The sequence below is a fragment of the Prionailurus viverrinus genome, chromosome A3, assembly GCF_022837055.1.
Source record: "Prionailurus viverrinus isolate Anna chromosome A3, UM_Priviv_1.0, whole genome shotgun sequence".
Taxonomy (NCBI): domain Eukaryota; kingdom Metazoa; phylum Chordata; class Mammalia; order Carnivora; family Felidae; genus Prionailurus; species Prionailurus viverrinus.
The window spans coordinates 42,868,302-42,881,813 of record NC_062563.1 but is presented as its reverse complement, the minus strand read 5'-3'; the positions used below and the strand labels follow the sequence as shown (position 1 = coordinate 42,881,813).

Below are 13,512 nucleotides of genomic sequence, written 5' to 3'. Positions count from 1 at the left end.
ATCCTTTTACTTCAGACTGAAATAGACATAATATAGCATTTGTTAGCTGAATAGCCAACCTTAGATAGTCAGTTTAACACTGTTAGTGCCAAAGATAATGTTTCCAAAACAAGTTGGACCTTGTGGTTTTTGCCTTTTTAAGCCTGCACTCCCCACTCTTGGTTCTGAGCACGCTTGCATTTCAGTCGACTCTGTGTCTCCTGGACTGCGATCTCTGAGACCCAAATAAATGCTTTTAGTTGCTTCATAGCTCTTTTGCGTCAACACAGTCATCACTACACAGCAAAATCTTTTGAGTACAGGGCATATGTCCATTTTGTTCTTTTCTTGTGTTCTAGGTTATCAGCATTATTTTAAGCTTAATAAATATTTGGTGAATAGATGTATAGTGTCGTTACTTGAATTGATTTTTTTTTCCCCAACAGAAAGGACAGGTCCAGAAGAACAAATAATAACATGTCGAGATTTCCCATCCTCTACCCATAAATCAGGTCACTATTCTTGCCAACAAATATCCAATTATCAGTTAGCATCCTTTCTCTTGGGAGAAGCTCATATTGAATGAGGAAAATCTTTGGTTTGAACTTTCCAGAAACTAAGTTTTACGGTTCATTTTATAAGGGATAGGACATCTAAAGCGTCACATTTTGCTTTGGCCCTACCTGTAATTTTATTTATTTAAAAAAATTTGTTCGACAACAGTAAAGCAAATAGTGCAGCTGCTTTTGGCGAGACGCCATGTCCACCTTGTGGGCAGGGAAACCTCGCAGAGAGGCTGGTATTCACTTGCCTGCAAGGAGAAAACTCAAATGGTCTTGAACTTGTGTACAGGGTCGATGGCCGGAACTGAACAGCCTGCTTCAGCTGGAAGGTGAAAGAGATTCAGCCCTGCCAAAGTGGATCTGGACTGTCCCAGATGCCAACCGATGGCAACACTGAATTTCATCCACTGGATTTCATCCACTGCACCACAGCCAGTGTGGCGCATCCAGATCTGCCCTTTACCCTCTCTCTAAGCAGCTCCGGTGTCTCTGCCTCTTCCTCTTCCTGCCCTCCCTGGCTCTCCTTCTGTGGCTCACAGAACATCAGAGCTGCTGTGCATTAATCTGACTGTTTCAGAGTCCAGGGAGTCAAGGGCTGCCACAGACTGGGAGCAAGGCTCTCATTCATATTCTGGGGCCAGGCGCCCGACATTCCTTTAATCTAGTTAAGCTCAGGAGGAATGAGGCGTGCATTAATTGAATGAGATACAGTGTTCATTTTTGCAAGCGACTGCACCATTAGTAGCCAAGACAGAGGCTCAGGGTGACCTGAGGGTTCTGTCTCTCCTCTGTCCCTGGATGCTGTAGGAGTTAGAGGGGGCACAGAGAGACAGAGACAGAGAAAGAAAGAATAAGGGAAGGCAAGAGAGTAAGGGCGAGAGCCAGAGGGAGAGAGGGAAGTTGAGGGGGCTAGGACTTGGTGTCTTCACATTTGTAAAATGCTCTCTACCAGCTGGTGTGATTCAATGGCATGGAGAAACCCAGTGCACGTCAAGATTCCAACCCTCCCACCCTGCAGTCCTGATCACTGCACTAATGACCGATGGGGACACTGTGACTTCCTTCTCTAAGAGCTGCAAGGCCCGGGGATTTGAGCTAAATCCTTTCTATCTCTGCTCATGTTACAAAAGGGGAACTTGTACCCGACACTGGCAAAGCCGCACCTGCCAGCAAACCTCAGTGTTGCTAATCACCACCTTTTGTGCTCATGAATATTAATCTGCAGGCCCAGGAGGGAATTCATGCTGATCTAGGTCTAAAGGATCTGAAAACATGTTCATCATGTGCTAATATGTGATTTTCATTGGTGTCTTTTAAAACTCGGATAAAGTACCTGTGAACTCAGTGACATGTTAAGAATTCTACTGGCCAAATATGGGAAAGCAATTCATTGCTGCAGAGGAATTTCAGGGTATTTTGATAACGGTCAACCGTGCATTTTTCAAACTCTTTTTCAGAACCTTTGAACAAAAGAGATCCCATTTCCAAAACTCAATGCATAAATCTGAATGCTCTGGCTTAGCAAGAATGGCAGGTAAGGCCAATCCCACCTGGACTGGCCCTACCTTGGGGTGGCTCTGAGGACCTCCGTGGAAGCCCAGGTGTGGTGCTGTAGGGCCCGCCCACTAATCAGCTACTGTGCCCTCATCTTATTCGCTGCCACCTTACTTTGTTTTATTCATAGCGGCCACCATTGTCTGATATTATCTTGTTCATGTGCTCATTCTTCTTCAGTCACGGCTTGTAAACTACGTGGAGACAGGCGTCTTGTTGGCTGGCTCACAGCTCTGTCCCACCACCCACAGCAGAACTGGGGACAGGGTAGGCACCCAACAGTCACTGTGAAGCCCTGGAACGGATTGTCAGCAAGAGACAGCATCTCCTAAAGCGCGGTGCAGTTTTTGAGCTTTAATAATCTCAGAAGTATAAATCTGACAAATTCGCAAGGAACGTCATTTGAAGGGTTCATTGTTTATACTTGTGCATTTTATTTTGCTTTTGCAAAGTTTGAATACTATATTTTTAATTTTAATTCTTTGTCTTAATCCCTTTGATCGAAGATGTTAAACACTTAAAAATCAAAAGTAAGAAAAGAATTAGGTTATTTTCTTAAAGGGTTACTTAAATAATGGCATTTTCAAAGTCAAAAAATGGAAATTAATTTTTTTTCTTCAAAATTCATAAAAGTAAGCAAGTGGATAAGGAAATGTAAATAATTAAATCTTCAAATACACATAGTTTTGAAGTTATTAAAGCTTCAAGGTGAGCACTTCTGGAACATGTCGTATGTATGGGTTTACATGTTACAGAGTGTTAACTCTTTAGGAACCAGACTAATTGGAATTTTTCCTCCCTCCCTGCAATGTGTCATCTCGAAGAGGTGGTAACAACTGTGTCCATGAAAAAGGGCAACAGAAATCAAAGAGAGAGCTAGTTTTAAGGAGGAAGTTTCTCAAAGTCACACCTATCCAAAGGCAGAGTGGACTGTGTTGGAAGGGAGTGAGTTTCCTGTTGCTGGAGGTGTGTAGTTCCAGGCTGGATCCAGACTATTGGAAAAGTAGGAAAAGAGAAGTTGTTCAAGCATTTTAGTGTAGGGGGTCAATGGTAGAATTTCTGGCTTAGGGCATTCTAGGTGCAAAATTATCCTATAGCTTACAAGCTGTGTGGCTCCAGTTTGGTTCTCTGTAAAAGAGGGATACGAATATATATATATATATATATAATTATAATATATTAATATAATAATAAATAGTATAATAATTATTATATATTTATTATATATAAATATATTTATATATATATTTATATAATTATTATATATTATATATAATATAGTTATTATATATAATATTATATATATGCAAAACTCTTTACTCAACTCTTTACACAATCTTATCATGCATCATTATATATGTATATATACATACATACGTATGTATATATACACACACGTACACATATGTGTATATATACATACATGTACATATGTATATGTACATATATGTACGTATATGTATATATGTATGTATATGTACATATATAATGATGCATGATAAAATTGTGTAAAGAGTTGAGTAAAGAGCTGTGCATCGCACTGACACATTGGAAGAGTAAATAATGTGTTATTTACTACTACTGCTGCTATTATTATTGCTGTTATTATTATATTGTTGCTACCCTTATGCAAGTATCTGTGGGTTTGTGGACTAAAGGATCTTTGGGGCCCAAGATTTTGAGATTCTAATGAATAGGTGGAAATGATGAGCCCCTGGAAATTTACACACTCTATTTGTAACACCTGAATGGTGTTATATTATGGTCGATGGACGGTCGTGATACTCGTCAGCCTGGAGCGGCTTAGGGCATAGGTATAAAGGGGTCCCCTGTCCCTTTTTCAATGGTGGGCCCTGGGGCAGCTCCTACTGGTGATGCCAGCACTTAGAACATTATCATGGTGCCCTTGGAAGGGAGGGAAGAGGGGAGAGGATATAAGAAGGCTCAAGTCTCCTTGGAACTAATTTGATTGGGATAAAATAGCAAAGGTGAGATGCTACTGGTGGAAGACAAGATACTTTCGCTTCCTGGTAGAAATTCTATCGGCTTTGGGTCCTTAGATCCTAATGCCCTTAATCTTACAACTCCATTCATCCATCCATTCTTCTGTCCAGTGATTAATCTCTACTGCTTATCATGGGTTTATTCACTGACCCTTCCTTCTCTTTATTCCTTTTTTGCTTCCCATCACTCAGCAAATAGGCTCTGAGCATCTGCTGGGTGCCAGACCTTGTTCTAGGTGCTGAGGTGACAGAAAACAGACAAGGCCCTTGTCCTCAAGCAGGCTGTTTTCTGCCTGGGGAGAAAGATATTGATCAAATAACCATGTACAAGAATGTGGGCAATAACTGGACAGTGGTTAGTGCCAGGAAGAAAAAACTGCATGCTTTATCAAGTGTAGATGAGAAGGCTGGTCTGGAGGTGATGCTGAAGGTAACAATGGGGAACCTGAGAAGTGCAGGATAAAGAGGGGGCCAGGTAAAGCCTATAGGGGAGGTATTCTGGGACGAGGGAAGAGCAGATACAAAGGCCCAGCAGTACAAGGAGTGTGGCTACACTTCCTAATTTACACTTGCTAGGCGGTTTTATCTAAATTATATTTACCCAGGGACTAACCATATATGCACGGGAACTTGAAACATGATGAAGATGGCACCACAAATCAAAGGGACAGGATGGATTACTGAATGGATGATATTGGCGTCATGTTGGGAGAAAAATATAACTGGATCCCAAGCCAGCATGACATGCAAATGTGGAATCCAGACGGACTAATGATCTCACGTGAAAGTTTGGGAGAAGATATTTGCACTGACTGTAACCGGCCAGGAGCTAAGATCTAGGACATACCCAAAACACATGCAAATCAACAAGAAAAAGACAGGAACCCCAGTGGAAAAGTGAGCAAAGTTTATGAAGAAAAGAGAAACCCAACAGGCTAATAGGCAGATAAAGAGATGCTATATGATTTTTTCCTTTTTTCCCTTCAGAGGACCCATTTTATCATCTTATCTCCACTTTCCTATTTCTGGACTAAGATTCTACATCCCCTTAACTGAAACCTTTTTTTTTTTTTTTTTAGGACAGGATGAAGAGAGACACAGGACTCAGGAAGGGCGTGGAACAAGACCTCGGGCGCCTCTCTAACCTGTGATGGGACACCTCCAGACTGCCAGGGACTAACAATGATACCAGATCACCACCAGGTGGCGCTCTAGACATCCCTAGCTCAGAAACCCGCAAGAAAGCTTCTCTGGAAAGGTATGGTTCATTTAGAGTAATAAAAACTAGCCAACTTCTGGAATTGCCATCCAGAAATGTTTCCCATAAATTTGTAAGGTCTAGGAGGATGAAATTCCGCTTTTATTGTGATTCTTGAGTAACAGTCCAGGGCTTCCTCATGAAGAATTCCTCGTGCTGCTCCAGTAAAGCCCAGAGGACACTGGGTGTCCTAATGGGCACAGGATGATGGGGACCAGACTTCTGAGCCCCCTAAGCAGTTAGCACCAGCAGAAGTTGTTACAGAAGAGCACCACTGGGATTAAGGGAGCGGAAAAGGAGGCTCCTCTGCTTAAAATCTTTGTGTGGCTAGGCATGCCTCCCACTAGTTCTGGCCTATTTCTGGAACATTGGAGCATTGCTGTGAGACCTGAGCTGTCTGGGGTTTCACAAAGCACAGGTCAGGTCGTGTCTTTGAGGGATCAGGCTGCATTCACTCACCTTTGGGATTGGGACTCAGTTAGCAGGGGAGGCAGAGTTTATGGGTTGCACCTGCCTGAATCCACTACCCTGTCCAGGTGTCTTTGCCTGGGGGGAGGCATTCTTTGCCTCAGGACTATGCTCCACCCGTGTGAACTGGCAGGCTGGACAGGGTGCTGAGGGCCCAGGAGGCACTCCCCGCGCCCCCCCCCCCCCCCCCCCCCGCCAGTGAGGGGTGGGAGTTGGTAAACAGCCTCTTCACCTCCGGGGTGCAATTCTATAGTCCCTCAGAGCCCTGCTTGTCCTCAGCTCATCTACACACCCTTTGTTGGCTTCCCTCCCTTAGCCGTCTCTCTTCCTCTTTCTCTCTGGCTTCCTGGGATCACCCTCCCAAAGAAACTCCTTGCTCCTGTAAGCAATTCATAAAGGGAGCCCTCACTAAAATGGAATCAGGAGTCCAGAAGGGGGAGCCATATCACTCAATATCAATTACAGGAAGAATCGTCAATTACAGATCCCAGCAGAATTGTCAGCAGGAAAAAATCAATACTTTCCAGCCCCAACTGGAAAAGATGTACATTGCATCTCCTATGAGAAACTGACTATCCGCGCAACTCAGCCAAAGAGAAACCACCCTCACCCCAAACTCCTGCTTTTCTCCAATGGACTTCCATTCAAAACAACCCCTCCCAACTTTCTTCTTCTCCCTAAAATGACATTCTTCCGCTTTGTGGGAATTGCCTGTGGTTTTGCTATAGCTTGCACGTCCTGAATTGCCATTTTCTGTTGTCATTAATGTAAACCTGTTTTGCTGGTAAGATAACTGGCTCTTTTATTTCTTAGGTTAACACACTCAAATCTTTGTCTCACGCTTCCCCTTTTAGGGAATTCCAATGAAAAGAACAGGAAAATGAGGTACATTTGGTGAGCTGCTCAGATGTTTTCAGAGTGCAAATACTAGGAGAGAAAAGGATAGAAGGCAGACGGAGAAAGGGACCCCAGTGAACCCTCCTAACTCTTGAGCTGCCCTTAACTCAATTTTGCAGGGAGTAGTTCTAAGAATCCCTGTTCAATAAAGCCCAGTTACTTCAGGCTCCAAAAGTATTTTGAAACTGTACTTTGGGATCCAAATTATTTTGAAAACCGTAATTGTGAATGGGAAATCCAGGTTTGAAGTTTTCAGTTGCCTCCAGTTCTGTCCTGTGGATGGGGAACCCACCTCACCTCAGATACCACCCAAGGTATGAGCCTGGCTTATAAAATATTAACTGAGTGTTATTCTTTCCCCTGAGCTCATAATGGCTCCTGACATTTTAATGCCAGCATTTTGAATGCATACAAACTAAAGAGAGCAGAAACCCAAGGGGCAAAGCTTCCCCTATTTTGCATTTCAGAACCCTCCAGGTGGATTCTTTTGTGAAATTCAGCACCCAGCAAGCCTCTTAGCAAACAGTGTTGAAAGAGGTTGGTGGTGGGTTTGCATAGGTTGTTCTTGCTTTATTTAGGTCCCTCGAAGTGCAAGCATCAGCACAAAGTATGTTTATGGTTCTCTTAAATTGCTAGGAAAAAAAATACCAAGACAGTTGTAAAAAAAAGAAAAACAAGGTTGAGTGACTCAGCCTGAACAAATTAAGAACCCATTTGATGCAAAACTTGGAATGTGCCAGGAGTCACTCCATTCTCTGGCATCTTGTTGACAGCTTATGAACCCCTCCTTCTCACTCCCTCTCTTTTTTGAGAGGAAGATGTTGGTTTCTAAGTTTCTAGTGATCTGCCACGTCATTTCTAAAGCTGCCTTTAGGATGAAATTGTCAAATGTCCTTCCTGTGGAACATGATACAAAGGTTTAGGTAGAATATATTTCCTTAAAGATGAGATGCACTGTGTAAAAAACCGTTTTTTAAAGAGCTTTGAGTATGTTTACAATAATTTGTATGCATCTCTTTATATTCTACAGTCTTTATTTGAGTCTTGTTGATAATGACTCAAAAGAGTACAGCAGTGCAATTCCATTTATATTAAAGTTTAAAAACTGGCAATAACCAGTTTTTGTTGTTAGTAATCGGGATCATGGTTACTCATTTTCTTTCTTTCTTTCTTTCTTTCTTTCTTTCTTTCTTTCTTTCTACTTATTTTGACAGAGAGAAAGAGTGTGAGTAGGGGAGGAGCAGAGAGAGAGGGAGGGAGAGAGAATCCCAAGCAGGTTCCGCACTTTCAGCACAGAGCCTGATGCAGGACTCGAACCCACGAACTGTGAGATCATGACCTGAGCTGAAACCAAGAGTCAGATGCTTAACTGACTGAGCCACCCAGGCGCCCCACGATCAGGGTTATTCTTGTGTATATGGGTAGTAACTGGGAGGGGACATGACAAGGCCTTTGGGGTGCCTGTGATGTTTTGTTTCTTGATGGTTTCCTTGGATGTGGTGGGTTGTGAAAACTCACTGAGCTCATGAGCCATGCCCTTTTCTGTATTTATGTTACACTCGAAAAAAAATCTGAGTTTATTGATACTGCCAGATCGATTAAAAAGATTGTCTTTTTCACTCTTGCTAAAGCTATTGGACCCGGCTCTGCTGCTCCAGTGGGAATTTTTTCCAGGCCCCAGCCAGGCTGGAGACTGCAGTGTGATGCCTTCTGGCTCAAGGCACCTGCTGTTTGGCAGGGACAGCTTACCTGCAACCTTAGAGTTGTATGCCACTCCGACCCCACAGATATTGTTGTTGGCCGCGGCAGAAACCTCCCCTGCGCATCGGGTCCCATGGCTGTGGAGAAAAATAGAGGGAAGTTAGACACGGCATCAAAAGACTCTGGGCGAGGTTCCTTAAATTCTATCAACTGGAAGCAATTTGCTGTCGATGGCAGATTTTCCTTCTGTGTATTGCCTTTCTTCCCCCTCTCCCCTCCCACCTATTTTCCTGACCTTGACCTGCTTCTACAAGAAGGAGGCTTCTCAGAGCATTTTCCAGCTTGAAATCTGATCTTTACTTTCAAATCTGAAGTGTCTTCCTGCAGAAAATACACTTAGAGGCTTCCAGGAAACACCAAGCATGAGAGGACACGTGTGTGCTGGTCGGATCACAACACTTCAGCACTTCCTAGTGGTTGGAGCACTAGGATTGTGGACTAGTGGTTATTTTCAAGACCGGTTCTCTACACAGGCATGCAAAGCTGCCTGTCAGGTATAGGATAATGGTTACTTACCTCTTCTGGAAGATAGCCTCCTTGGAGGGTGTATGGAATGCTATAGATTCCCACCTTCCTCCAGGAATAAGAAAGCATGTGTTGGCAACATTTTGCATGCGATTTCAAGGGACTCACAGAACCTTTGAGGCTGACCAGATTAAGGACCCCCGCCAGGCATTAGATAACCTTTCCAAGGTTTTCCCAGCCTTACGAGTCTGAGCAAGGCCTTCCCATGGCTTATGTTCTAGAACGTTATAGGGAGCAGACACCATTAATTTTTGTCCTTCTTGTTTTGCTCTCTCCTGCCTTCTACTAAAGGGTTCTAAACAGTTCTCTCTGTCCCATGTGCATTTCCCCTCCCGTTGGATTGAGCTGGCCTGGGGACTTGCTTTGACCCACAGAGCACAGTGGAGATGTGATGTATCACTTTGTAAGAGGGCTGACAGCTTGGTGCCGGGTGTCAACGAGGGGAGCCTGGGCTAGCCTACAAGTGGACGAGACCACGTGGGGGGGGGGGGGGAGAGAGAGAGAGAGAGAGAGAGAGAGAGAGAAAGACCCAGCAATTTCTGCCATTCCAACACCTCAGATGAGGCTCCTGGCACGTGAGGGATGATGCCCTCCTCCTCCAGACCTCGCTAGATCACCCCAGTGGGCTGCACGTGGAGGGAGACTGGCTGTTCCTGCCCAGCTTACGGGTCTGTGAGCAAATAAGTGTTTGTTCTTTTTTAGGCCACCAAGTTTTGGGGTAGTTTGTTAAGCCACAACGGACAACTGAAGCCAGCAAAAACTCTGAGCCTATCAGAGTGTTGTGTTCTAGCCCTAAACAGCATTCAAGATGTGGGAGGTTCCAAAGGTACAAGTCCTCTGAAACTACTGGTCCCCAGTCCCCAAAAGTCCATTCTAATGGTCCATGAAGCAGCTAAAGGAACAACTGGGCCACATTATCTGCTCTGCTGGAAGAATGTCAGCACCGCCTGCTGAAGGGACAGGGCGGTGAGCGTTGGCTTTTCCAAATACGATAAGGAAACATGGGTGAAGGGGTTTATTGGCTGCATGGCCCTAGGAGTTTAGATTTCTAAATTGTTGACTAGTGTGTTGTTTGCATCATCCTCTTGGGGCAAGCAAAGCTATTGTTTCAGCCCTTAAAGAACCACACCCGAGGACTGGGTGTGGGGAGGGGGATATATATATAATTATATACTCATCATATATTGTATGAGCAAAAGTAGGGGCCCCTGGGTGGCTCAGTCGGCTGAGCGTCCAACTTCAGCTCAGGTCATGATCTCGCGGTTCATGAGTTCAAGTCCCACATCTGGCTCACTGCAGTCAGTGTAGATAGAGTCTGTTTTGGATCCTCTGTTTCCCTCTCTCTGCTCCTCCCCTGCTCATTCTCTCTCTCTCTCTCTCTCTCTCTCTCTCTCAAAAATGAATAAACAGTAAAAAAAATAAAATAAATTAAAAAAGAAAGTAAATCCTACCTCCATAAAGGCTACATCTTTCATGGGCTCCAAATGTCCTTTGGAACAAGAATGAAATCTGTATATTGTGTTCAGGTAAACTGTGTAGTTACAAGGGCAGAGGATGGCCCTCATGGTAAAAAAAATCTATGAAACAAAGTGCTGAACACATCGCTGTCTACTTGTCTGTAAGTTTTCTGTGGATCACATTTGAAATTTTTGAGAAGGTGCTCAGTTTACCACGGATGAGATTTTCATAGCCACGTATTCCAAATGCTGAAGGACCTTATTCCAAATGCTGAAGGAATTGCTAAATAAAGTTCTGAAAAGCAGCACGGAAGCACACACATATGTGTGTATATGTGTATATATATATGTATGTTTGTATATGTATATATAATGAAATATGTACATTCTTTAAAAAATGTTTTTAATGTTTATTTATTTTTGAGAGAGAGAGCGTGATGGGGGTGGTACAGAGAGAGGGAGACACAAAATTCGAAGCAGGCTCCAGGCTCTGAGCTGTCAGAACAGAGCCTGATGCGGGGCTTGAACTCACAAACTGTGAGATCATGACCTGAGCCGACGTTGGATGCCCAACCGATGGAGCCACCCAGGTGCCCCTGACATATGTACATTCTTTATGTTGATTCATAGATCTACTTTAAAAGTACATAATTGGAAGAGAGCCAAAGCATAAGAGACTCTTAAAAACTGAGAACAAACTGAAGGTTGATGGGGGGGTGGGAGGGAGGGGAGGGTGGGTGATGGGTATTGAGGAGGGCACCTTTTGGGATGAGCACTGGGTGTTGTATGGAAACCAATATGACAATAAACTTCATATATTGAAAAAAAAAAGAAAAAAGAAAAGTACATAATTAAGTATATAATGATATATTTATATATAATATATACTCATACATTCTATATAATCCATATATTTAAATACATGCTTATATAAAGTACCTACCAGATATAAAGTACATATATATATCCTTTACATATATGCACATGTATTTTTTAAAATGGAATTTAATGGATACTGATTAAATTAAATTATTTTTTATTTTTTTTCATGTTTATTTTCGAGAGAGATTGGGAGACAGAGCACAAGCGAGGGAGGGACAGAGAGAGAGGGAGACACAGAATCTGAAGCAGGCTCCAGGCTCCGAGCTGTCAGTGCAGAGCCCAACACAGGGCTCAAACCCACGAACTGTGAGATCATGACCTGAGCCGCAATCGGCCGCTTAACCGACTGAGCCACCCAGGCTCCCCTGAACATATAAATATTGAAATAAAAGCTTAAAAATCAATGCCATGTCTAATTTGGCTAAGCACTAATTTCCTTATTATTTAATAATTAGCCCTGTCAAGATCTCCTCTCCGAGAGCTGACGTGTGCAATTAGGCCTTGCCTGGGATAGTCAGTTGTGCCGGCATCCTCGGAGAACACGGATGGCCTCATCGTGAGGGGAGCCCTGTTGCAGGTGACGAAGGAGGCAGGGAAACGAATACCCATCGGCCACTCACTAGGCCGTTATCTACTACCGGATGCCGTGCTCAGTGCCTTGCTCGCCTCGCCCCCTTCAGGCCTCCCGGGAGGGCTATGAGAAACCACAGCCCTGTTTCACAGACATCAGAGCTGGGTCTCAGAGGTGCTGGCCCGAAGGCGCACAGCTAGAAGATGGCTGGGGCGGGGCTGAGACCAGCACTCGGTTACTGAACTGCCCCACTACGCTCCTATTTTGCCCTAGACTGCTCCCCAAAGGCTAGTGGATGAATGTGTGTGAACTGGCTGGAGTGAACTAAAGGCGCTCAGTTCTTCCATAGCCTTAATTTTGGCCTTTAAGCGGGGAGACAAGTGTTGTGGGCTCTCCAAAGGAACATATGGGAAGAAACGTTTCATTGCTAAATTAGGCAACACTAATTATAAACAACTAGTGGCGGTTCCCTATAATTGTTCATGGCACCATGTCTTTCCACACCCCTGGGGCTTCCCAGGCTCTGTTCCCACTGCCTCCAATGCCTTCCCCTGTCTCCTGCCTTCCTGATTGTCTCAGACAAGCATGCCTGCTCCCCCGAAAGTCAGGAAAATCTTTTTCCAAATCCATTTTCATTTGGCCTCTTTGCTTTCTTAAGAAAGTTCAGTAGCTCCCTCTCGCTTCTAGAATAAAACATATGTCTGTCAGATGTGGAGCTATAGGGGGTGAGGAACACATATCAGCCACTCAGTCGGCCTCCTTCTAACCGAGGCCAATGGGAGGGAGGCAGGTGGTAGGAGTCACAGATGTGTTGCCAAAATGGCCCCAACCCACCACTCTTCCGAGTCCGTGCCCTTGACAATGTGCCTTTCTTGCTCCTTCCATGAAGAGGTGAAGGCTGTTTCCCGCCTCCCTTGAATCTGGCTGGACTTGTGACCTGCTGTGGCCAAAACAAGGTGGTAGAAATGGGGAGCTTACCCCTCAGCTTGAGACCCTGCCTAGGCGTGTGTGGACAAGCCTGGGTAAGCCTATTAAGTGATGAAACCCATGCAGCCACGACCCCAGGTCCCCCAGCTGACAGCCACCCGTCCTCCAGACATGTGAGAGAGGGCATCCTATCAACTGGCTCCCAGCCACCCTGCAGGCTGACCGTGGATGCATGGGTGAGCCCAGCCACAAATCCGAGCCTGGTCCAGGTCAACAGAACTGCCTAGCCGACTCTATTAACTTTTGGGACGATTTGTTATGTGACATTATTTGGCGATCGATAACTCATACATAAACAGACAAACAAGGCTACAGGAACAACCCATGCTTAACTTATGGGGGATTGGGGTTCAAAGCTGGACTCTCATGATGACTGGGGCTTCCCCAAAGAACTGCAGCGGCTGTAGAGGTATCCCAGTGAACACCTGAGGCGCGGCCCCGACCCTGGGGATCTCCAAAGAGACAGCCCAGGCCCACCCCTCCTTTCCACATCGCTGGCCTTTCGCTAAAGGGATTTGGTCATCCCTCTCACCCTCCCTAGCCAAAGGCATGTCCTTCTGTATGCACTCCATTCAAGGCACAGTGTAGGTATACTGAGTAAAACAAA

At 44.5% G+C, this 13,512-nt stretch overlaps 1 protein-coding gene across 2 annotated transcripts in view; it reads right to left on the bottom strand.

Annotated features, from left to right (window-relative positions):
- PCSK2 (proprotein convertase subtilisin/kexin type 2) overlaps positions 1–13,512 on the bottom strand; it is a 272,641-nt gene that overhangs the window by 44,914 nt on the left and 214,215 nt on the right. For both annotated transcript variants that reach the window (XM_047853203.1, XM_047853204.1), the window contains one exon: positions 8,472–8,560. In XM_047853203.1, the coding sequence (XP_047709159.1) occupies positions 8,472–8,560 (89 nt within the window). The remainder of the gene's footprint in view (positions 1–8,471; positions 8,561–13,512) is intronic.